The 25,424-nt window shown below is 38.7% G+C and overlaps 2 protein-coding genes across 5 annotated transcripts in view; one reads left to right on the top strand and one right to left on the bottom strand.

The window, feature by feature from the left end:
• Positions 1 to 3,482, top strand: part of gtdc1 (glycosyltransferase-like domain containing 1) — a 44,570-nt gene extending 41,088 nt beyond the window's left edge. For 3 of the 4 annotated variants that reach the window (XM_057335997.1, XM_057335998.1, XM_057335999.1), the window contains exons 9-11: positions 799 to 869; positions 1,196 to 1,287; positions 1,571 to 3,482. In XM_057335997.1, the coding sequence (XP_057191980.1) occupies positions 799 to 869; positions 1,196 to 1,287; positions 1,571 to 1,672 (265 nt within the window). In that variant the 3' untranslated portion in view covers positions 1,673 to 3,482. The remainder of the gene's footprint in view (positions 1 to 798; positions 870 to 1,195; positions 1,288 to 1,570) is intronic. The other variant, XR_008963130.1, reaches the window with a different exon arrangement.
• Positions 3,483 to 7,479: 3,997 nt separating this feature from the next.
• arhgap15 (Rho GTPase activating protein 15) overlaps positions 7,480 to 25,424 on the bottom strand; it is a 35,927-nt gene continuing 17,982 nt past the window's right edge. The window contains exons 9-14 of the mRNA XM_057336809.1: positions 24,227 to 24,349; positions 22,397 to 22,495; positions 22,232 to 22,309; positions 21,757 to 21,891; positions 13,752 to 13,857; positions 7,480 to 8,639 (exon numbers count right to left, since the gene is read on the bottom strand). Of these exons, the coding sequence (XP_057192792.1) occupies positions 8,456 to 8,639; positions 13,752 to 13,857; positions 21,757 to 21,891; positions 22,232 to 22,309; positions 22,397 to 22,495; positions 24,227 to 24,349 (725 nt within the window). The 3' untranslated portion in view covers positions 7,480 to 8,455. The remainder of the gene's footprint in view (positions 8,640 to 13,751; positions 13,858 to 21,756; positions 21,892 to 22,231; positions 22,310 to 22,396; positions 22,496 to 24,226; positions 24,350 to 25,424) is intronic.

Raw genomic sequence — 25,424 nt, 5'->3', positions numbered from 1 at the left:
GAGATGGATAGACTCATTAAATATTAATACTCATTCTACAAAATATTTAAACAGCCGGTCATTTCCACTGCCAGCAATAGGGGTTCAAATGAGTTGAATCAGTTGGGAGTTAAGTTTGCCCTAGATTGAACTATTTGATGAAGTAAAAAGCTGGAGATTATGGAAAACTATGCTATAGTTACGAGTGTCTCAAAACTTCATTATGTATTTGAATTAGATGTGTTAATTTGGTGCATTTAATTATAAAAAGTGTTCAAATTAATGCATTCAACCATGACCTGTACTTTACTACATGCAAAATTCAATGCCCAAAGACATCCATCCAACACAGTGTGCTCAGTTCTGCTCTTGGAAGTGTTCTTCAGGATTACATCAATTTTACAGAGTTGTTTTCAACTCATGGTTGGGTAAAATATGGACAAATTTATTACTGGTCATTTGTGAAATGTACAACACCAAACAACTTCTAAAGCGACTTTTTGCGATGTCTATTCAGTGCTTTCCACTTTTGCAGCATTAATATAGAAATATAGAAATACATTGATATTATGTGCAATAAATGTAATATTTAGAATGCAACTTTATCTGGCTGGTATGTTAGTTGCATAGTGCAACAAAGATGTTGAAGAACTTCCAGCCAACTCTGATAGCTTCATTTAAGCCTCACAGCTTAGACCTGACAACTTCTGTGTTGCTATTTTAGAAATTCTTAATTGCGTCATTTCAATATATTTTGTCAATACAGTATTAATGCATTATGGGATTGAACCTTACATGTAATATATGTTTCTCTATCAGGATAGAAGCAGTCCACTGTGGTTGTTATCCCCTTTGTCCGAACGCTTTGGTCTACCCAGAAATATTCCCTGGTAAAGAACGTCTGCTGTCATTTCATGATTCGTCAGCAATGAAAAAACTGTCTTAATTTCATATGCCAAAGAAGATTCATTGTCACAGGCGGAGCTGTTATGCTCGACTTCTGTATATAATGACTTATTCATCTTAAAGCACAATCGAAAATTTCGCCATGAACCATTTTGGCATTTTTATATAAATAAATAAATATAACCACAGTTCAATAATGTACAACATCACCCAGCGTGGTGTCGTCTGCATTTTTAATGCTGAAAGTGTCTGCCATCTCATCTGCTCTTTGAGGGTTCTGACTGATCAAATATGTATTTTCCTTTTGTAGCGACATATCTGTATTCGACACCTGAACAGCTGTGTAAAAAATTACAACATTTCTGCAAGCGCCCGCAGTTAGTCAGACAACATGTTACTCAGGTAACACATATCTCATGCCTTTATTTGCTCCTCTCAATTCAGTTTTATTATATTATACACTGTAAAAAATGTTGCAGTCTTGAATTTTTAACTATAATGAAATTGGCTGTATAACTTAGTATTTTAATTTAATAACCAGTGAAGATTTGCTCTAATTAGACATTTGTAATGTGAAACATATGTTGCCATGGCTTATTGATCACATCATTTTTTACAGTGTTCTGTCTTCACACTTTCTTAGTTGTTTTCTGCTTTTTCTCAATTTATTCTCTGTGTCTTCTAGGTGAACATCAGTACTTTCTCCTGGGAAACTCTTGAGGACGAGTTCAAATCTCTCTTGAGAGCAGATGGTGACATGATTTCAACAGAGCAGCACACATCATGACAGGACCCTTAGAAATACATATTTAACATCTCGCCTCATTGTGAAGTTGTGGAGTTTTTGATGTACTCAAACATTTTAATGTGTTGGATAAGTGCCTGAAATATGGCAGCACAGCCTTTTATATACAGTATCTACTGTACCAGTGCCACCAACGAAAAGCTTCCCAATCTCTCCAATACATAAGACGAACATCTGTATGTTAACTTCAATGTGTAGGAAAAAAACAACTTTTATATTTGTGGTCAATGGCAGAAAAAGAGCAAAGTAAAAATAAACAATTGAAAAACCTGCGACCGCTTTCGTGTCACGCATAGCGGGCCCACCTCATATTTCGCTTCATATCCATTTTTATCCTTTGTGCTTGAGGACTACAGCCTGGAATTCTGGAGTCTTCGGTTCCCACTCCGACAGAGCGGCGGCCAAGTTGCGGCTTGAAACGTTGTGGGCTCTTGCTCCACCTGAGGTTGCCAGGTTGTGACAAAGTCCCCCGAGGCTCAGTAAAGGTTGATGCAAGGCTTCCCCAGGACTGTGGTTCAATCTAAATACGGTTCTCTTATTTTCCTTGCATTTGAGATCTGGCTGTACGCTACAGCTGGAGCCCACTGCATAATTAAGGGGGCCTGGTAACTAGCTATTTATATGTGTTTGCTAAATGTAAAAATACTGGGCAAACTAACAATGGCCTGTCAGATTTTCCATCTTTTTTAAAGATGTGTCTGCTTTCACATCACAGCAATGCCACAACCTCTCGACCCACTTCAAGTCTGCCAACATAAGTGCCATTAAAAGAGGCCCGACTTTTATTGAAGAAGTTATTGAGAGATTCATCCTTTATTATCAGATATTCTCCTAATAAAGCTGTGGAAATTTCTGACGTTATTGTTTCAGATTTATTGATTATTCAGGTGCACTCGGATAGAGGGTCTAGATTTAAAGGCTCAGACATAATCACGTTGCCACCTTGTACGTAACCAAAGTCATTACTCCCCATTAAAGGAAAAGTTCATCTCAAAATCAAAATTGTGTTATTTTTTTACACGCCCACGTTCAAACTATGAGGCACTATGAGCGGATGGACCAATTTAACAATGTCTTTAGTACTTTTCTGGACCTTGACAACAACTTTAACCATGATGTCTATGAGGAGGCCTGGAAATCTCTCGGATGTCACCTAAATATCTTTATTTGTGTTCCAAAGACGCCGGGAGGTCTTAAACCATAACACAATAAAATAACACAATTTTGATTTTGAGACAAACTTTTCCTTTAAGCAGAAGTGCTTCTTTACAGCTCATAGAAAAACAGTCCTAATAGCCTAGAACCATATCTAACATAATTTAATATTTCAAAGCATCAGTGAGGTTCTGTTGTATGTTATTTTTCAATATTTTGTACAGATCTTGTTCATTCACACTTCCTGTGGTTTTCTATAATACAGTTTGTCGCTATTTGTTTTGCTTTATAAAAATGACACAAGTAAAACAGAAATAAAGCAACCTAATTCGATTGACCTGTTTGCATATTAGCAGATCTGGATTCGTTGAGGAAACGCTCCTGTAGTGTAAGATGGGTTTGCCATCTACTCTGAGTCTGACCTCAGGTCAGGACCTAATGACGCCTAAATAAAGCCTATATAACCTGCTGTTTCTGTAGTCGCAAAATGTCACCCCACATATAAAAACTTAATAGCGACCTCTATAAAACTCGGTGCACATTAAACCATTTCATTGGCCTGTTGCTGTTTTCTCTCTGGTGTTCTAGAGGTATAAAGCAAATATAATACTGGGCGAATTGTACAACAATACAAATGTCACGGCATAAAGATTTGTGTGGTCGTCTTATTTTTACAGTAAGTCACATTCACTAATATTATGAAAGTGCAATCTTAGTTTCTCTTCAATATCCTCCTGAGATCCATATGCTGTCCCATCAGTTTAATACAGAACAGGCAGATTGCCACTCATTTGAAATGACTCTGATCTGATCTGATACAGCTTCAAGTATAAATACTGATGCTATCAAGGTCAGCCTTGCAGTTACATATGATATTACAGTAGGTCCTCTTTAATGTTATGAAATAATGGAATCCCCATTAAATGATCCTTCGAGGTGATGTCACCTTATTTCTGAGATGTTTGCTGGACAGAGAGCAGACCTCAGCAACTACTGTAACTGCAAATGAAATGCCACAGAATCATCACGGCCTCTGAAACCAGCGAAAGGATTTAGGAAATGGAAAATGGAAATAGCGCTTTAATGAAGGCACTCAAGTTCTGACTTTAGTGGTCACGGTGCAGTCTGGGCAGGACTTTCTACAAACACATTTTAAATAAATCATTCCATATTTATTTCAAATTAATCGAACATCTCCTTGTAGAGAAAAATGAAATGAGTTCTAAAGAAATGTACAATGATTTTGCAAAGTTTGTCAGTTACTCTGAGGTACAGTAGGAGCTGTACACAGAGTGTGTGCTGACATGCCATCTGACCTGTTTAGTTTTACATGTAAATATTTTGCGAATGCTTTTATCCATATAGAAAAAAATACTTAGATTTCTCCCAGCCAAAAATAGTTTTATCCAACAAATCTGTATTATCCAAATGAAACCGTAGCATTATTTCATATATAAGCTGATATAAATGTAAGGATTCCTGGAAGGTACAAGATTTGTTGGAGTTGATCTGCATTTGGAGGCTTTTATTTTCTTGTATACAGCTTGATGCGTGTTTATTTATTTCAGTATTTTTTCACACCAGCTCATGTTGTTGTATGCTGTCCAATTATACCATTACCAAGAAGGCTGTGTGTACTACGATATGTGCTTGTATATGACAAAAAGGCATTAAAGAATGTTTAACCTTCGCATGGACTTAAAGGGATAGTTCACCCAAAAATAAAAATGATGTCATTATTTATTCACCTTCATGTCGTTCAAACCCCGTATAGCACTTTTTTTTCCTGTGGAACACAAAACAAGATATTTTGAGAAATGTGTAGATTTGTGTCCATACAATGGAAATCAATAGGGACCAATATTGTTTGTTAACCAACATTCAAAATATCCTCTTTCGTGTTCTGCAGAATAGTCATACAGGTCATACAGGTTTGAATTCTCATTTTTGGGTGAACTGTCCCTTTAAGAAAAATACAGAATGCAACATAATGAGTTCTCATCCTTTCAATCCAAACACATCTAAACTTGCTCAACGTCCCCATGTCTGTTCTTATAGGAAGACAGAATAAGACTTAGTTGTCCTTGTGTGACACAGTCATATGCTATCAATATGCTGCCATGTTCTCTTGGAGCACAAGCTTTTTTTAATGGGGCCTGGTGGTTAGAACATGGCAGGCATCTTGCAGGGACACTGTATTGTTATGCTTTCATTTATATGTTGGGCTCTTGCTTTTCTTTTTTTGCAGACTTACAAAGACGCTCGTTTCCATGAAGCTCTGCCAAGAAGGATGGGAAAACAAAGTGTGGGGGTGGGGTGTGTGGGAGTTTGTCGGGGTTCGGAAAAGCGCAGTGGTCTCCAGTTATTACATGAAATCATTAGACGTGGAACGTCTTGGCTTATGTAGAGAAAACATGAAGGCCACAGTTACATACAGCTTTGCGCGCCCCTAAGCCCACCGACCGCATGGCGTCAACGGAGCCCTTCACACTGCTCGCAACGGTTAGCGCGACTAATAATTTGATGAGTTTTGTTGATGCTGTTGTTCCCATGATTACGTTTAAAGCCACGTGGAGAAATGTGATATGTTGTGCGCTGTTTTGTGGGAACTGATTCTTGGCTAGGTGAAAAGTCATGCAGTGAAGAATCGGAACTACTAAAATATAAAGATCCAGTTGCTTCGCACCACATTCTGAATATAACCGTGTTTAAAATACACCACACCTTTTCAGCCAATTTGATGGAAGACGTTAATTTTGCACATATTAATGAGCACAACACCACCTGCAATAAAACCGCTCTCGACGTGTGAGCTGTTTTGCACAATACCCGATGTCATGTGACCAAAAGATCCGGCACAGAATAAATCTGGGCGTTCGCTTCGTGTACGCGGCTCATGTCTGCCAACATTCTCCCCTGGGTTACTTACCACTTCAATCTATCCACCCACACTTTTTTATTTCTTGTTATTTGAAGCATTTAATGCAAGATTGAGCTCTGCAGCTTGCCCTCTTGTTCCTGCTTGGGCTGCGTCTGCGTGAGATAAAGTTGAACGCCTACTTTTGACCCCCACGGTGTGAAATAAAGCAGGTGTACCTGATGGGAGAGATACTATCGGTGTATCATTGCATTAGTGCGTTTATATTTCATTTGTATAGATAAATAAATCTGTTATATCAGGGGACGGGTTTCAAATCAAAGTTCTATGTGAGAGCCATAATCGTGGTTGTCTGTGCCATCTTGTGGGCTTTTTCTTCTCTAGTACTTCTGCGATTTATTTTCTCAAAATTGTTCCTCGCAGATTCTTCTCCAGCATATCAAAGCAAGTAAGCGATACTTTGTGTAAGTCACACACTGCCTAAAGAAACGAGTTTTAAGAGGACTTTATAGACAACGACTTTAAGCTTTTCACCATACTTATAGGCCAGATGTCAATTTGGTGGTTTATATACCCATGTGAAGTCTCTCAAAGTTTTTAAAGCATTGTTTTGCTATTTTTACAGTATGAATGTCCATAAGTGAATTGTCACATCCATAACAGTCCATATTCATCATACTGTAAATAGACACATTCGTGTTCTATAAAGAACCTTCTGGTTTGTACATTTTAATTCACAGAAATCCTACAAAGTATGTTCTCTCTCAAAAACTTGCATCCTTGTTTTCACATCCATAACGCATGGTTTATTTTGGTCTTTGAAAAAAGAAAACTTGTGCATAGACTGATATTTTTCTAATGTCTGGGCTCTATCATCATTGGTTTAGTCAAATATAAACAGAGGGTTCAAAAAACGGTAATAAACACACACTCTGAGAATTTATATTTCAAGTTTTGACTTAAAATGTCACATCCATAATGCTGGAATTGCTCATGGTCCAGTTGGACAAAAGAGCACGTCTTGCAACCAAAATTGCTCGAACATGAAATCACAAAAATTTGGCATGTTTTCTAAAATATCTATTTTTTTCTTTGATTTTAAAAGGACAGCAGAGACAGAAAAGAGGCTAAGGGGTGGAGAAAGGGCAGGACTGGGAAAGAAAAACAAGCTGGTCTGGAGCGCTGTCCACACACAACCATGACTCTGACGAAACTTGGTGTTTTGTCAACGTTCTGCTGTACACTCACACTGATATTGAAAAATTAGATGTACCTTTATGTATATATACAAGGTCATTAAGTACTTCTATCACATTTCAACATGTATGTTAAGTCTGTTTATTACCTTGCCCCACGTTTGGCATTTTAAACCTACTGTAACCAAAATGAATGCTTTTTGTGTATGTGTAAAGAGAACTTGATGTTCAACATGTCCCCCACCCCCTATCCAAAGCTGTCCTTTGGGGTTAGGCCTCAATTATGAAGGTCGGACCCTCCAACCCCCTCTAATTTATGCCCTATTGAAAGGTGCCAAAACTTCACGAACCAAGCCACCGAGTTCAACACACGATCCAAGATTTCTGTAAACGTTTTGCTGAGAAAAACAAGACATGCTTCTTTTCAAGGGTTTCATGAGGCTGGTCTTGGTGGCTTGCCGAACCAGTTAGGGTCCCCGCGTAAAGCACAGAGCTATGCCAGAGAGGTCACTAAGAGCTGCATCTCATTTCACTGCGTTATTTTCAGTGCGCTTTCAGAGAGACGTGCAACCCGCAAATCTGGTTTATGTCGCCCTCCTGTTTTCTTCAGCACGCCTTCATCATTACCGCTGGAGATGCCAAACTATGAGGGATCTGATGAAGGCAAAATGCTACAGGAGGGATGGATCTTCCCGTAATTACAGACTCTCTCTCTTATCTCTGGGATGGAATTAAAAACACATTCCATGCAGAGAGTCTCGGTGCTGGCCTGCGGGAAGCAAATAAAAAGAGACTGCTCTTAGAGAATTGGAAAGGACTTTGGCAGTTTGATTAGAAACTGATGTGATCGTGGTCGTGCTGTAGGCTATCTGACAAGCCGAAGGGTCGAGTACTGACTGCAGTTTGCGAGGGATGCTCCAGCGGTGTAGGGAAAATGCGGAAGACTGTGAGGATGTGTGGATTAAGCTCTCTGAACACAACTTGAAATATGATACAGAACAAGTCAATGCATGAAAACTTGAAGTTGTTTTGTTTACTTTTTAATGAAAAAATGTCATTTTTAAATTGACCATTTTTCTGTTTTACAACACTTACATCACAAATTCTTAATACAACAAAGCAAAAACAAATAGTACGTGTAACTAAAATAACTGTACAGTCTGGTTTAGCTAAAAACATCTCAAAAAGAAGTGCAAATTGCTTTCAGCCAATTAATTTTAAACGAAAACGCATACCAACTACCATGTTTCTGTTTACAAATGCATTTACAGAAATATTTGTCTAGAATGAATATACATCATTACAAATATACAGCTTTTCAACTTTGTCGATATTTTTAATGAGGTATGATAACTGGCATTGCCGTATATAAATGGAAATTAAAATATGGTTTATGTATTTATGACTGTAACTTAAAAATATGTAAAGCAACTTTTTAAGGCAAATATAAACAAATCCAGAACGTTTTTCTTTTTTTCCCACCGTATTTATTAGATTTTTTCCCCACCGTATTAATTTGATTTTTTTCCAGTCACTTTACTTGCCCTCTGGTCCAAAGATGTCCAGGCATTCAATGAGAATGAACTCCACTATTTGATGCTGATATACCATATTGACTTCCATATTTCCGGACTCAAACTCTGGCCACATGAGAGTTGGTCCAAACACAATGCTAATGCCCTGGGTCGACATTAAGTTCTGCTGGGACTTGGTCAAGACTCTGTAACACAGAAAACAAGGGCTCGGTCAGGTGAAAGACACAATAGCACTGAACATTATTTTGTTGTTTTAGAAAACATTGCATGGATATTCCTAATGGAACAACAGAACGAGATATAATTTCCGCCAAGCTTATAAAGTGTATACGTTTCTTTCATAAAACCCGTTTTGGTGACGAACCATCGGTATGGGTGTTTTGGAAAAACTTGTGCCTGTTCCTTGGAGGCGTCTAAGCGCACTTTTAGCAGAATCTCTCTGAGCTGAGGTTTGGCTGTGGTGAAGAAACAATCAATACAGGGTATTGGTGGAGTCTTATAAGGAGTCGGATTGGAGCCCTCTGGCTGTGTTATGGGTTGAGGCCTGGAAAGGGAGGGATTGTGGTGAAGGGCTGCCTTCCAAGTTGTCAACAGGATCCTGACTAAGAGGTGGGAAGACGGCTTAACATTTCGGAGCACGCTTTGTAGGGTTTAGCAGCAGCACAGATCTGAAAGGTACTGTTTAGACGCGTTGGGTTTATTGCGTTCACGTGTACGTGTACTGTTGCACTATGCCATCTACGTTTGTGGTCACATCTATCAAAATAATGGTCTACAATTATGCAGCGTAATTCAGCCGTCTAAAATCCCGATGTCATTGTCAAAATACCACTGGTATAAAATAAGGGCACGGGCTCCCTCCCTCAGCAAGACGTGTTCGGCTAAGGACACGCCGGTCGTGCTAAGTCTCTCCGTGTGTGTTTTTAGGATTTTGGGAAGCCGTTTGAGCTGAGAAACACAACTTGAGAGGCAGGCCAAGCCCTCTCAATAATTCCCTGTTAATGTGTATAATTAACCTCGGCCGTTTCGCTTCCCCTGTACATCACAGCTAGACGCTTGTCCTGCCATGAGCATTTTAACCTAATTAGCGCACTATGATGTAAGGATCCCGGCTGCCATTGCTAATGGTCCGCTAATGATCTTAAAGAGAGAGACTTCATTTCCGAAGTGATTTTTCAAAACATTAAATATGAAGCTTTTTCGTCCAACCTTTTAGTGTTTTTTGGTAATTATGCCACTGTGACACCACTATATACTATGAAGCCCACATCCCCCACCTTCACGTTCATTTGCGCTATCAGTAATGCCAGATCGATTAAAATTATGATAGAAGCTTAATTACAGTCATTATCATTTTCAATTACAGTAGTATCACATGTTGGGCAGAAGTGAAATATGAAGAAATCCTCTATCCAGACGAAAAACAGGGTTCTTTGGACTGTAAACATGATTTCATCAAAAAGGACCACGTAAAGGATTTAGAGATGACAGAGCTGAATGCTTACTTGAGTTTTTTCAACCTTATCAGACATTCAACTGGACTGTAATCTAAAGTCCCTGTGTGAATTTCTTTGTTGTTGTTAATTTGATTGTTTTATTCTTTTTGCAGAACTTTCATGTATTTTTTAAATGCAGTAAAATAATGTCAAATTACAGAAATATACTGCAAATCTGTAAAATAATGTGACTAAAAATAAAACGTATGTCATATTTTAGCATCTTTGTCACAATTTGCCCGGAATATATACAAATGTTCTGTTACCATTTTATCAACCAGCTTCTTGAGATCTTACCCTGGTATTCTTTTGCAATAAAACCGGCTATATTGGCTGCATTTTTTTAAACCCAAGTCATCCAATCGAATAAGTAAATGTATAAATTAATGAACGAATAAACAAATAATTAAATATTTTATGAATATATATATATATATATATATATATATACAGTATAACAATATATTGTTATTGTCTAAACGGTTTAGGTTCTTGAATTTAAAAAGTGAAGGATGCAATCTGTTCATCCGTATCTGGTTATTTATGGCAAAAAAGCGCTCATTAAACCATCAGTTGACTTGGAGCCCAGTGAAGTTACTCTAGTGTCTGGATAAGGGCCAGGCTGAGGGCAGCTTGACCGGAGGTGACTGCGTTACGCATGGTTGAATCTGACAAATCATTGATATCCCGTACATAAGCCGACGTGTACGGCTCAAGATGCCAATGGTTATTAATTAGCATCTCGTTTGCATGACAGGAAATGGAGGATAGCGCACAACGCCATCATACCCCGCCTAGGAGGCCCGGCTAATTGGGTCAGCCTCACTGGCTTCTGAAGAACCTTGGGACGAATAATAAATTGAGGTGGGGTGGGGGGTTACAAAATCGCTCCAAGCTTTAAACTGTGTCATTTTCATGTTATGCCTTCATGAACCTATGAAAGGCTAGCTGGAATCAGGGGAAACAATTTAATGCGTCACTTTGATTTTATGCTAATTAGAGATTTATTATAGCTTACTGTCCATACCTTTGAAATAAAAAGGAATGTATTTATATACGCTTGTAAATATCAACACGTGCACAACGCCAGTTTTCTTTCAATCTAATTTAAGAGACACGGACCTAGATGAGAATAACTTTTTTCTTGGCTCTGCTGATCAACGGTCGCTCCAGGTTTCTTTTCCAACACAAAGCGAACGGAACCTTGAATTACTAACAAAAAACAAAACCTGTGGCCTTTTAAATCACTTGCGGTAAATGGGAAATATGAGCGGTGGTGACAAAACCTCCCACAAAAAGAGACATAAATAGCACTACTGAGCAAGCGTACGGTTGAGAAAATATGGTTGCCTTGACCACATCATCACAATGCAAGCACACAACTGGTTATTGAATCCAGGCTCCACGGACCAGAAGAAAAAATGAACACTCCACGCGGGCACAGAAAGTGCCCACAACAAAGAGTTTTTGACTTTCACCACTTCTGCATGGGCCAAGCCAGAACAAAATATAACCCACAAAAGAAGTTCGACCGCAGGAGTTCAGAGACGCACTTCGGTTGAGTTTTACCTGTTTTGGATGAGAAAGACAGGAGGTGTACATTAAAGGCTGGGACTGATGTCTGAGCACATATGGAGCTTGTGCATATCAATACTTTGATATTGGACCAATATTTTGTGCTGTATTTTGTCAACTGTACAGTTTCAGAGCAGATCTCAAAAACCCCCTTTAAATGTGACGAGTCACTCAACCTGAACTCAAATATTCTCACACATACTGTATATTATTTGCTAAATATCTTCCTTATCTTTACTCTCACTGTATGTCAGCAAATGTCTAAAACTGTAAAGTACAGAGGAAAAATCCCAAACATAATGAGGGAACCCCAGAATGGAAGAAACCCCTGTTCTCTCTTCACTCTGGACAGTATTAATACAAAAAGAATACATCTCTGAAAACAACAGATTGCAACACGCACTTTAACCTAATTCACCATGACCGCACATTCCTTGCCTTGATTCATGGTAAAGCCTGATATTTAGAGAGGGAAAGACGTAGACGAGTATGACTTAAGTGAGAATGTAAAATGAACTGAACCACATCACTTGGCCAGGGTGTGGTACCCACAAAGCAAAGCGTTACGCTTTGGATTCAAAGCACTAGTCTTTATTGCTCTAATAGTGAGAGAAAAGAGCAGCGGGAATGTCGCTGTGGAGAAGGAACAGACTCGGTGGCACTAGAGGGATTTTCCGTGTCACCGCAAGTTTCACTGTAACGTTGTTTTGGTAAGCGGAAACTGAATGAATGTTCGTATGCTGCCGTTCGGTGAATTGATGGTAATGTTCATACTCATGCTTGCGTGCAGATTATTCAGAAAATGGCCAGTATTTCTTCCCATTATTTCAAATGCAAAAACTACTGATGGACACAACTTGTCGATCATTGTCACGGAATGCAGGCTTCATTTTTCTCAACACATCAGACTTTCAGAATAATGTGTTCCTGTTTAGAAAGCGTTCAATGAGCATCTCTCTCTCTCTCTCTCTCTCTCTCTCTGTCACACATTAGTGTTTTCTGATTGGGAGACCTGGCATGGGCAACCCAACAGACTTTAGCACTAGTGCCAAAGGGCATGTTCCACTGGGGGAAGGGAGGAGGGGGTGCTCATCAATCTGAGATGAGTCCTGTGGCCCTCCTGTGCAGGGTGGTAAATGTGCAGAAGGGTAAAGTGGGATAGAACACCCCTCCTGGGAGATGGAGACTAGCCATATGGCCTCCTGGCTGTGCCAGTAATGCTATCATGGACAAGGGTTTGAGCACTGACACACACACACACACATTGTGCTTCACGTTGAGTCCTCTGTTGACGTTGCCTGTCATATAGGTTAAAAAAGTAATCCATGATATTGTCATCGTAACATTAAATATTATTATAAAACGGATAGTTGTGGTCTTTGATGCTGATTGGTCAATAGCCATGGCTAATTCACAATAGAGCACGAGTCATGACCTCTTTACCAACCATAAGTGATTTTTCGGTCAAAACAAGATCAGCTATATGTATCTAAACATAAGCTCACACGATGCAAAGCCAGTGCAGATTTAACCACAAGGTCTTTTTTCCTTTTGACAGCATCATTAGTAAATTGGGAAAGACCACAGCAGAAATCTGTAATATGTTCGCATCCAGTCTGAAGCTGACAGGTATGAATAAAGCTATTAAAACAGGTCAGGCACAACTAAACAACAAAGATCTAACGTCTGAGATCAAAAAAGAAATCCTGCACCTGAAGTCAAAATGATTATACTGTAGGTGCCAAATTTCCACCTACTCTGTTCTTAATGCCATATATAACATGCATCTACAGAGTATTTTTGGAGAGGTGCGCATTGCATTAAGATTTTTGTACGTTACAGGCAACTGGTTACTGGAGGTGAGTAGGCTTTTGGCAAGTGACAGATGATGTGTGTAATTTTTTTGATGTTTGATGTTAAAATACTTTCTTCCATCACAGTTTAATATGCAGAGGCATCTATAAGTAAGGCATACTTATACAGATGATTTGCCCAAAAAAGTGAAAAATCTCAAAACACTGTGGGATCTGTCAATCCGGAACGGATTATTACCTGGAATGGTAAAATTTGAAATTATTTCTGGAAATGTTTGTCTCGTGCAAATGAAAAGGGAATTTCTGTTTGGATTAGAGGACCCCAAAATAATCCTATGCCTGGGAACCAACAACAAGTCCCCGCCAGTGTTGGTGTGTACGGATGGAGCCAATGTAACAATATTCAACGTACCTCCTCAGGTGGTGGAAGAGCAGTTTCATTGTGTTGTGGTTGGGTTTGGGAAGTTGATGGATCAGTTTCTTCAAAGCTTGAATCTTCTGTGTGGTCTCCTTAATTTCTGTTGGCACAGAAGACACGATGAAATGTTTTGATTTCAGTATTGCTCCTTCATTTGAGCTTCTAGGTTCACAGAGAAGTTAATGTCGTTTCCATCACTTTTTCATTAACATAGCTCATCTAACATCAGAACTTTCCCTAATACCGCATCATTACCCCCTTCTCTATTAATTATACAGACATGCTCAAGAAGGTCCCATTCAAAATGCCTTTGACTCCAAAATGCAGATTTATGACAAAGGCGATATGTAATCAAACAGATTATTCAATTTATCTCTTTATTTCATTACATTTGATACCCCAAGCCTTAGTCACAGTAGGTTTAATTTCCTTTACAGTTTAACGAAACATTATCCCCTTTTTAATTCTGACATTTGGACAATAAAATCCCAAGTGACTTCTTTCAGTAGATTTCACAATTGTGGCTGTAGGTCAAGGGCATTCAAAATGGGTATTTTAGTGTAGAGTTTTATAGTTTTTTGTTAAAAAATGAGCGTGGATTAACAGGTTAATACACTAAAATGAAGCCAATCAGCATTTAGTTTTTTGCAAATATAAACTTTACACACAAAAAATACCACATGCCACTTCATATAAAAAACAATTGCAAATCGGTGCACTTACATTTTAAAGTACCTTACTAAAAGACATCTGCTTTATCATACTGTAAAATGAGCACAAGCTATCTGTTAAAACCCACCCATATGCTTAAATGTTGTAGTCAGGTTTGTCTTATGAAAGCACATGTGAGTGATGCTAATGGTCTATAATACTCCACATCCATTAAAAGCTGTTATGCTGTAACACTAGCTGTAACCGGCGACCTCTTGACCCCGGCTGCTCTTCACATGTCAGATGGCTTATGACCTCATGGCAAACTCCTGAGAGGCACCAACCTGTGTGCTGAGCGTTCTTCATCAGTTTCAGTACCTGACCTTTGACACTTTGAAGTTCTCTGTATCCGTTATAATGTATTATAGCATCTCATACACTGAGGATTTACACCAAGGCTGCTATGATTTTAAAAAGGCTCGTCAAGCAACATAATAAAAAAGGAAACATTTGCCGTTGTTAAAACTTTGAATTGCACGAGTAGAGGGTATTTTTATAATAGTGGAATCAATGGTTTTGATCAATATCATTATGGAACCTAAGCAGATGTTGAAATGGAGCTGCTTTCACGGGGGCCACCTGTGGGCATTCAAAGCCCTCTCAGGTCAGATTTCACCGTAACGGATTGTGTAAAACAGTATTAACAGACCTCCAAGATTGTAAGTCGAGATTTCCTTACACATACAGTGGCCCCAGAAAGTGTTTCAACACCTAAGCAACAGCTTACCCTATATGCGTTTCATTTAATATGAAAACATAAAACATAGACCTGTTTTCAAGTAAACATCACATTTATAGGATTTTTTTACATTTATTTTTAAGTAACTGGTCTCAAAGTCATTTTCAGTAGATGTCAATTCAGTTCCCCTCACAGATGTTTATGCAGAGTAACCACAGGTGTGGTTCATCACTTAAAAATGGACATATTTCACATGACAACCAGAAAATATTTGGGGTCTTAGAAGTAACAGTATATCTGTTGTTTTGACGTTTAAAGCTCAATAAATGCATTTCTGTCGGGACCACTGTCGTCAATTATTTAACGATAGCATATATTTAGTTTGGCGGAATGAAACTGTTCTGGGCAAACTCTCTGCCCGTCCATGCAGCCTTGCATATATTTCAATACATGTCCCCCCACCTGAGGAACCGGAACAGTTCCTGATGCGTAACAGGATTAAATTAAAAGATCTGAAGATACAGGCAGATAAGGAGGAGATGGGGATGGAGGTGGGTTTTAGGTGCAACACGATTAAGCAGCTGATAAGGAGCAAAGAAATGCAACTTAAATAGGACGCAGTCTAGTGTGTGTTGTATGACTATTGGTTAACGTTGATTAGCTGCAGCTGATGTAAGCTGAACTCACGTGACCTGCCAGAACTAATGCTACGCTTGATTTTAGCGAAATATTGCTCAAAAGTGTGTATGAGGTATTTAAAAAAAAATTCCACTTGTCTTGATATGATGTTATTCAATAATGCAATGACATTCAGACATTAAGTGTGCTTCAAGTGTCCAAATATTAGGGCCACTGTATTTACCCAAGATATTTTCTTTATATATTGCAAATCATTTTTATATTTGTCACACCCTCAATGTGCTTTTTACCACTATGGCTGAGTGGTTAGAGCATGGCGCTAGCAACGCAAAGGTCATGGGTTTGATCCCAGGGTATTCCACATAGTCAGAAACAAATGTATAGTACATTGCAATGTATGTTGCTTTGGATAAAAGCGTCTGCCAAATGCATAAATGCAAATGTATAGGGGAATATACTGGAAGATATAATGCAATATATTAAATAATGCATTTCCATATGATGAAACCAAGTGCTTATATTTTTCAGTATATGAAAAACAGCAACATCTTAGGCGTGATTCAATATAATATATTTGAAAAAATTATTATATATATTTTCAAGTATAGGCCTATAATACAATATGTTACAGTAAATATATAGAATCTTTGCATAATGGAATAAAGGCAGCAACCAACTATAGCAAGCGTAATTGTACTGATGAAATATCATGCCAGAAAATGTTAATAATGTCATTTTTATCCGAATCAAATATGTAGATCTATACATTCTGAACAGAGTGAAATCTTCCTCCAGCTCTACGACAGCAATGTACCTTCCCCAAACCATCACTGTTTGTTCCTACCGTGGTTGGCTAACAGCTACAACGTGCTATTCATGGGATGTGCCATGGAAGGGAGCTGGCAGTAGTTTTGCCCCTGGTCTACTGTACTGCCCAGGATGCCCCCTGGGCACTAATGGAGCAGATGTCTCCGTGTATACACCGCGCTGGCACAGGCTCTGCAAGCAGATGCCCCTGTCAGATGCCAGGTCTGTCAATTGCGCACAGATAGAGACCATGTTCTAGGACAGAGAATCATTCTGACCCGCTCCTCTAGGTAACACTAACAGATGAACTGCTATTTTCTGCTATTTTACTATTAGTTACAACATTCAAAAGATGCAACGTATCCCCTAAAGAAATCCAAAACACATCATATTTTTTAGCTGCAAAGTTACAGTCAACACGACACCATAAAGGCTAGAATTCTTTTCTTCATTTTTCAGTCATTGCTTCATCCGAGCAATTTCTTTTTTTATGACATTCTCTTCAAGCACTATCTCAGCAGAGGCCTGTCGCTTTCTTTTGGCTTTGACACTGCATGGCAGTCGGCCTGTAAAATATTTAATCTAGTCATTATTGCTGGCATTATTGCTGTCATTAATTACTTTGCCTTTGGTGGCTAGCATATTGGAGATGGTCCCTCGTCCTGTATTTTGGACAGATGGTGCGGACAGTGTCATTAATATAAAACAGGTTCAAAATGCCTACACCCCAAATCAACAGGAATACACTGTGGTAAGCATTACATCCACAGTAATCAGATCACGAGGGACTCGCTGATGGATCAAATTCATCATGTTCACATTATCATTATTTTATTAACTATGTTGGAAGAGCAAAACTCAATTTTTACTTTTTTTTTTTTAAATAAGCAAATACTAACCAATTAAAAACAATGAGACGTTGCCATTTGGAAACAGGTTCACAGTATTCAAAGATGATTTTGTATTTCTGGGTAAATGTGCTTGGTGTGGTTCCATATAACAAAGGCATGGCTCACTCTTTTAACACAATGCTTCAGATGAAAATAGTTTTTATGTACCTGTGGTTGCAAAAACGTACCGAATTCGCCAGCGCCATCGGTGCATGGCGCGCTCCGTCTAAATCAAACTGAGAGCATCATTGTTTTGTCAAAAGCGCTGATGTTCAGGAAAGAATAGATGCACTTTCAGTTACAAAAATCTGTGAATATAATCCAATTACAAACAATGAGACCTTCTTTACCCGCAGTACAGCTTTGCTTCTCAGGATAAGCCCATCTGTGAGCTTTGTCTGCGGGCTTCTTTAAGCCCCGTCAAGGCAAATATTAGCACACTGCAAATAGTCCTGCAGGTTATGATTAAGATTTTAAATGTATCCCAATTGAATACTTTGCTTTATGAATAACAGTCTTAGAGGATCGGCGCTGTAATTTATTAAACATGAAAAACTTCTTGATGAAATATAGAGACTGGGAAGAGATTTATGCATTTGAAAATATTTCTGCATGCTAGCTTTGCATGGCAATGAGGCCACGTTGCACAAATGAGAAAAGCTCAGTAGAATGTAAAGACTTGTGATTTCAAGGCTGGAGTCTGAACTGTCAGCTGAAAGAGCATAACATCACAATGGTCAAATAATGATGTTGTGACAGATGTATTGTTTGATGCAGCTGACAGCCATTGTGTTATTGTGGCACGTTTTTTGTCAAAATGAAAAATAAACTAGAAACTGGAAAATCTTCATAAATATGCAATGGTCATCTTCAAACTTCAAACAGTGAATCTGAATGAATTTTGGAGATTACAACACAAACGCTGGATTGTGTGTGTGGGCTCAGAGAACAAAGCCTCCATTTGTCAACAAGTATGTCTTCGCTTTGTCTAACAAGGCGAGCTTGTCTATTGGACAGGTGGCAGGACAATGTCGCTAAGATACCAGGCAATATGAATAATAGATTTTGGCCGTCGCCAGCCAAGAGCTGGTGCCTGCCACGTCCAAAACAGGCACCAAGTGCAAGAATGGAAAATTAGGCCAACTGTTCACCTGAGGACGATGGGAAGTCCAAATGCGGATTTGTGGCAGAGATCGCATACATTTTTCACGAAATATACAGATTGCAACTGAGAAGCAAAATCGTGAGTGAAGGGGCCATTTAATGCTGGGTGAAGTTAAGTCTTAAACCCCTAGATTACATTTGAATCATTTGCCAGAGCGTCCAACAAGCTTAAACTGACTTAAAGTTTCGTAAAGACCTCCAGACACAGCGTGCTATTGGGCAGCTGTCCTAATTGAATGGATTCTTGTCCAAAGTAGCGTTCCAGAGACCTTTGGTTAATACCACCCATATAAAGGGCAGCCATGTTGAGAAACTGGACTAGAGAAGCTGTCCTCTTCTGACAGTGATGGACTAATATAGATGTCCCGAGCCACTCAAATATCACCAGGATTACTGAAAATGCTCGCTGGTGGCCTAGTGAGATCAATGAAACTGGATGTCGAGCAGTTACGGTAAACGAAATGTAAGACGAGCTGCAAGGTTCATTAAACCGTGCCAATATTACAGGCAGGGGAGGAGCTTAATACCCACATACCCTGTTCGACAGTAGCTGTTGTCTGTTGTTTTTACTTTAGTTACGTTACTTACACTCAATGTGTCTCCTTTGCCAGCAAGCCAGTGAACCCAGCTTCCTCACTTAACCCAGACCTCACAGATATGCAACTCATTGAAAAGAATTTAACTTAAAGAAGTGCATATTTACCATTATGCAAAAGGAAATGATGAACATTTCAAAAAGTTTTGCTGGATTGTCGTTGCATGAACTTGCTGTTGCATGTTTACTGCAACTAGAATTATTCAGTTTTCATCTCAGAAATTAACATGTTTGCATTATTTTTAATTGATTAACATTTTATTTATTTATTGGAGGCTACGGAAGATATCACGATAAGCCGATATTACTTCTTGTCATGAACTCGCTGTTGCGTGTTTAGTTCAGCTAGAATTGTCCAGTTTGCTTCTCGGAATTTATGAATTACAAATTTTATACATTATGTTTTATTGATTATGATTATTTTTGCCATTTTCGTTTTCTTTTAACTGTTGAAAGCTATGAAAAAGATCATGATGAGTCAATATTGCTTTGTTTATTTGTGAAAATAGAAGATCAAGCTGGGTCCATTGCATTGTGGGATACAATGACTACTATACCCAACATATGGTATTTTTTAGGAATATTCAACGCTTACAGGCCATTTTCTTCATGTTTACCCCTGGCATACTGCATATTGCAAAAATAATATAGCATAGTATCATAGTAGCCAACATCTCCAACATACCCTGAGTTTTGTTGGGTATTTTGTTGGGTATGTTGCAGGTTGGACTAATTATACCTCCTGCTATTAGGGGTCTTTTATTGTAATAATTAGCTGTCTAAACACTATCTGTAAATGATCGGGCTCATCTACTGATTAATTGGATACAAACAGTTTGTGGTACTCTGGCCTACATGCGGCATGAGTAAATATTTATTAGCAAATTACAACATCACCTCAGGCCTGTTCCCATTCTGTCTCATGCACATCTCCTTCCAGCAGGGAAATACTGAGGTGCTGTGTTCATAATGATAATACAGCCATTTACAGAGTGAGAAGACTGGTAGTACATGCACAGGCATTTTGATAGTCTACATCTCAAAATCTACATCATCACAAATCATTTATTGATTTAAACACACTAACAAATATCTTATTACTTATATGTGTGTATTTTTAATATTAAAATACTTTCCTCTATCCTATCTTAAAATGAGTAGACAGCTACAGATGGTTTGATCGGATACATTCGCCTGGCCCGAAGTTAACTTCCGGTCTGTGTTTGGTTATAATATAACCATTTATTTTATATTTCATTTATATTCATATTAATTAATATTTTATTGTATATTAAATTTATTAAATGACATTAAAACTACTCAACAGTTATTATTTGCGGAGGTCTACCAAAAGTTAAGTTTGCGCCACATGATGTTTGTTTACGTTGTTGACGCTGAAAGCGTCTATAAGTAAATTATTTGTAAATTGATTGAAAAGTGTAAACACTGTGACTCTCTGGACTTCTCTTTTTACAGAGCAACACTGACTCAACCAATAGCATGAATTTTCAGGTGGGGCTATCTGTTGTCTCAAACAATGGCACATGTACTGTAGGAAATCTGTGTTTGTGTTTAGAAAAACCGTTTCAAATATTAATAATTGTAATTACTTTTGGTGATGCTAATGGTGAATAGATTACACGCTTTAGCTGAGGGCTCTTATTTTGTAATCTTCTATACAGGAATGTTTTTTACACTTTCTTTATTCCTGTTAACAATGTTTAGCTCTACATAATTGTGTATACCTGTTATCAATGTATCCAACACTCTCTATTTGCTTTTTACGTTCCTCTCGATTTACATACACACAGCTTAGTTCGTATAGAGTATGACACAGTTATACACAGTTATACAACTACTGTGTTTGTTTTTTAACTAACATGGTTTCAGAAACAGCCCGAGTCGTAAAACAAAAGGAAGGGACAATGTTTTTTCAAGCATACACATATTTCATTAGGTATACAGCTTTCAGAAGGTAGATTGCCCAAGAGAAACATATTGGCGTCAGCTGGACGGCAGAGATGAGGCCCAGAGTTTGCTCTGTGCTGCTGGAGGGAGGTTACACGTGACACTAAGGCCGATCTGGTGACAGTTTCTGTCTGGACCACAGGCCCTGACTTTGCCCTCTGGCCTGAGAAATTCCCCCATTCCCCAAACAGGGAATTTGAATGATCTTAGTACCTCCCTGTCAAAGAGCGACCCCTTTTGGCTGACAGATCTGCAGGAATGCCTCTGAAAGGGTAAATCCCAAATACCACTCTCAGCCCGAAAGTGGCTGCCGGTTTAGCCATTCATTCCTTAAATTACAGTCAGTGAACTTAAGCTGTAAACCGTGAATGGAAATAACTTGTACATGTAGCCGTGGAATACTTGAGCACATTATGAGTGCTCTGAAGTCTCACATCTCTGCGAAGGTAATTATTCACTCCTTATAATGTATTTTAAAGTCCTAATCCCAAATATTTGCAGCAACAGCACCAATTTGCTCACATTGTAAATGTTTTCAGTACTTACTAATGGCTTCCACAAACAGGTCGAAAAAGCGAAAGGGAAACAGGGGCTCTGGCAGCTCGCGGAAAAACATCTTTAGCGCTCCGGTGATGACATGGATGTCCTCCCATTGGCTGTCGCCCAAGTCAAGCTCCTCCTCTGGGGAAAGAGGCACAGTCAGAGAAGCCAACGGAGAGAATTAGAACAACAGTCGTTTGATGAGGAAATTAAAACATGCTAATCATTGTGTCAATGGTAATACGCCCCTTGAGAACCCCAGCACATTGTCCTGACTGCATTTCACTGCATAGCAAACCTTATTGAAAATCCTTATCAAACAATTTGTGGCGCTTAACACAAGTAACCACTTCATACCCTTCAGCAAAAGTCTTTGGAAAATAAGATGCTTAAGATGAATACTGATGTGGTCAAGAGAACAGTCTTGCTCTTAAACCAGTCACTGAAGATATACTGTAAATAATAACGGAATTAAACTTACCTTCGTCGACTAGGAAGCGTAGTTTCTGGATAACGGCCAAATTGCCGCTCACCCTATATATCCCATCAGCCTCCAGGCCTATGAGGGTAAAGACATCTGTTAGTCAGTCAGCCTGGCATGTTATAAAACCACCACTTTTGTTTTTATAAGAATCATCTTTTGTACCTCGTTTCTCTACTTCCTTCACACACAACTTGACAAATGTGGGCACTGTGGTCCTTTCTCTCTCACACAGGGTCAATATGTGACATCCAAACACACGGTCTATAACACAATAATATTTAGTTAAATTACTAGAAAAATATAAGTGAATGTATAATAAATATAAACATGTAAACATATTTCAATACATTTAGTAAATATATAATAATATTAATAATACATAACAATCCATAACTATAGCAATAATATTAGTCGAAAAAATACATTTGAAATGTTTATTTAGTAAAAAAAAACATTTAAGCATGACCCAAACACACATTTTGTAAGTATTTTTAACCATCTGAGCGATTCAAGCTTATAAACCTCAGTATAACCTAAATGGAAAGTTTGCTGTGGACCGTATGCCAGTGAAATGTATATGTTCAACCACTGAAGGCCTATATGAAAATAAAATATACTGTATATATTTTCTAAATCCATATTTTGTAGCATCTTTAAGCACTTCAATCATCTTTTTTACAATAATGTCTTTGAATTATCATCATTTGGTAGCTTTTGGCAAGTATTGATCATTCAGCATATTGCTGCTGTCCTTCTGAAACCTTGTATCGCGTTTTGCCAAAAATCATTATTATTAGTCTCCCTTTATGTCTGTTACTGGGTTTGCAAATATCTAACCAGTAAAAAGTATTAAAAAGTGCTTATCATCTGTAGCAACAAAGCATTTAATCATTTAAAAAGTGTTTTTTCCATTTCCTGAAAAACAGCGAATTTGGACATCCGAGCTATTGGAAGGACAGCGACCTTATAATACTATTCATTCAACTACTTTTTAAATCCATTGATCGTCTACAAATGCATGATTACAAGCCCCAGAAAATAATTTTACAGCAAAACCTCAGTTGTCAGGGCTGAGGTGCACAAAGGCAGCGAGCGTCCTTATCATCTGGCTTTCTGAGGACATATAGGACCAGGCGAGCTGTCCCAGAGGCTTCTGGAACATCAAAGTTGTCCTGCTCTCATTTCAGCACCCTCGAGGAAGAGGAGGGGGTGCGCGCTAAATGCATAAATGACTGCGAGCGAGCCACCTTTGCATACAAATGTGCATTCACAAGGTTTCCTAGAAAAATATTTTGCACGGGAGGTGGGGCGTTTCGAGATAAATTGCCATTAGAAAGAGACGGTACAATACGCAAGAATCCTAATTTTGAGATGGATGTTTGCAGGCTCACTTGCCTTGGAGCCCTGCCAGGGATAGCTGTGTTGGGGCCACCTGCGCTACTCGGTTAATCTCACAGTAGTTTAATTCATTCCTTCAATATTGTCCTCTTTGATCTCCCATTTACCCCCGCAGATACTGCATTAAAGGGTCTTTTTCAACACCAGAGGAAATTAAAGATATCATTACCTTCATCCGACGGTTCCAAGTATGCCTAAAATATCCTTTAATGTTATGTGTGGTGTGTGCCATGAATGGAATAAATTAGTTACAGTCTTTAAGTACTGGCGTCAGGGGCCGAACTGGTAGAATATACAAAAGGAAAACAAAATGTGTTTTTTTCACTAGATCACAGTTTTGTTTAATATGGAAACACGTAGAGCCAAACGAAACGAATGCCCTAAGATCATCCATTCATATGTCATCATGTACTGTAATATGTAACCAGTAATTATGTAGCATGTAATTATGACTATTAACTGGCCTATGATGGTTTGTTCTCAAAGTTGTTAAATGAATAAGAGTTTTGCAGCAGATTTTTGAGAGTCATTTCCAAAATCTGCACAGAGCTGAAGTATCTTCTCAGACCAGTATGTTAAAATATAAAAGTTCACCCTTAATAATGCCTTTCTCCTGTAGTGTTTTCATGGAGGGCCGTCTGGAGATGAACTTCTTCAGTCTGTTCTTGACACCGTTCTTATCCGCGCTGTCTGACGCGCTGTAATTCAGCTTGAACACTGTGCGGGGATCACAAAAGACAAAGGAACAATGTTGTCAGTGAACACTTGCCACATTCTTTTGAGGGTTTCTTTGTGCAAGTCCTCCTCATGCAAATAAGAGAGACTCTGTCTCCACATTGTTCAAAAACACGGCGAGTACAGCAGAAGTGAACTGCTTATGTAAAATATTCGAATGCCCTCCAGTGTAAGTGAATATCTCGTTTGGCTGCATTTTTTTATTGATTCTGGCCAATGGTGGTGTCGGTGTTACACCATCTTTGTGAGTGATGCATGTGACTCTGCTGGCCAGTATTCAGTACAGTAGTAAATTAATTCTCTTTGATACTCATTGAGGACAGAAAAAAGCAGAAATTATGAACGACAGAGGCGTTTGGAGAGTGTCAAGTAGCTGGTAATTTATAATAATGATTGACAATGACTTGGTCTTACTCATACGGTATGAAATTCAACAACATTTAAACAGTTTTTAATGGGCTGGTTAGTAAAAATGTTATTGTTTTACTTTTATTAAAGATGGACGTGTTAGTGTAACAGTAAGAAAACTGTTATGCTGTATTCAAGAGTGTGTGGAGAAGAGCTACAGCAAAGACCAATGGTCAATGCCTCATTCTATTATCCTTTAAAACTCATTGTTCAAAACTCAGACAGCTTCGTCAGGCCAAAGAAGATGCTTACAGGAAAGGGGACAAACTCTTGTATAAACAGGCCAAATTCACACTGGAAAAGGAGATCAGAGGGGCAAAGAGGAATAATTCTGACAACTTAAGGAACAAATTCTCTTCCAGTGATCCTGCTTCAGTGTGGAAAGGTGTGAAAGATATCACCAGTTACAAGACACCATTCCCGCAGCACTTTGGAGAACCAACAACTAGCTGACGACTTGAACAAGTTTTATTGCCGGTTTGAAAAAACACTCCACACCCGCCCTGAACACCTCTCCACACAACCATTCACACCTTCAGCAACCCCCCTCTCCGCCACACCTACAATTCAGATCACTGAAGAAGATGTGCGCCAGGTCTTCAGAAAGAACAAAAGAAGGAAAGCACCAGGCCCAGACGGTGTGTCACCA

The sequence above is a fragment of the Triplophysa rosa genome, linkage group LG6 (assembly GCF_024868665.1).
Source record: "Triplophysa rosa linkage group LG6, Trosa_1v2, whole genome shotgun sequence".
Taxonomy (NCBI): domain Eukaryota; kingdom Metazoa; phylum Chordata; class Actinopteri; order Cypriniformes; family Nemacheilidae; genus Triplophysa; species Triplophysa rosa.
This window is presented reverse-complemented; position numbering and strand designations above follow the sequence as displayed.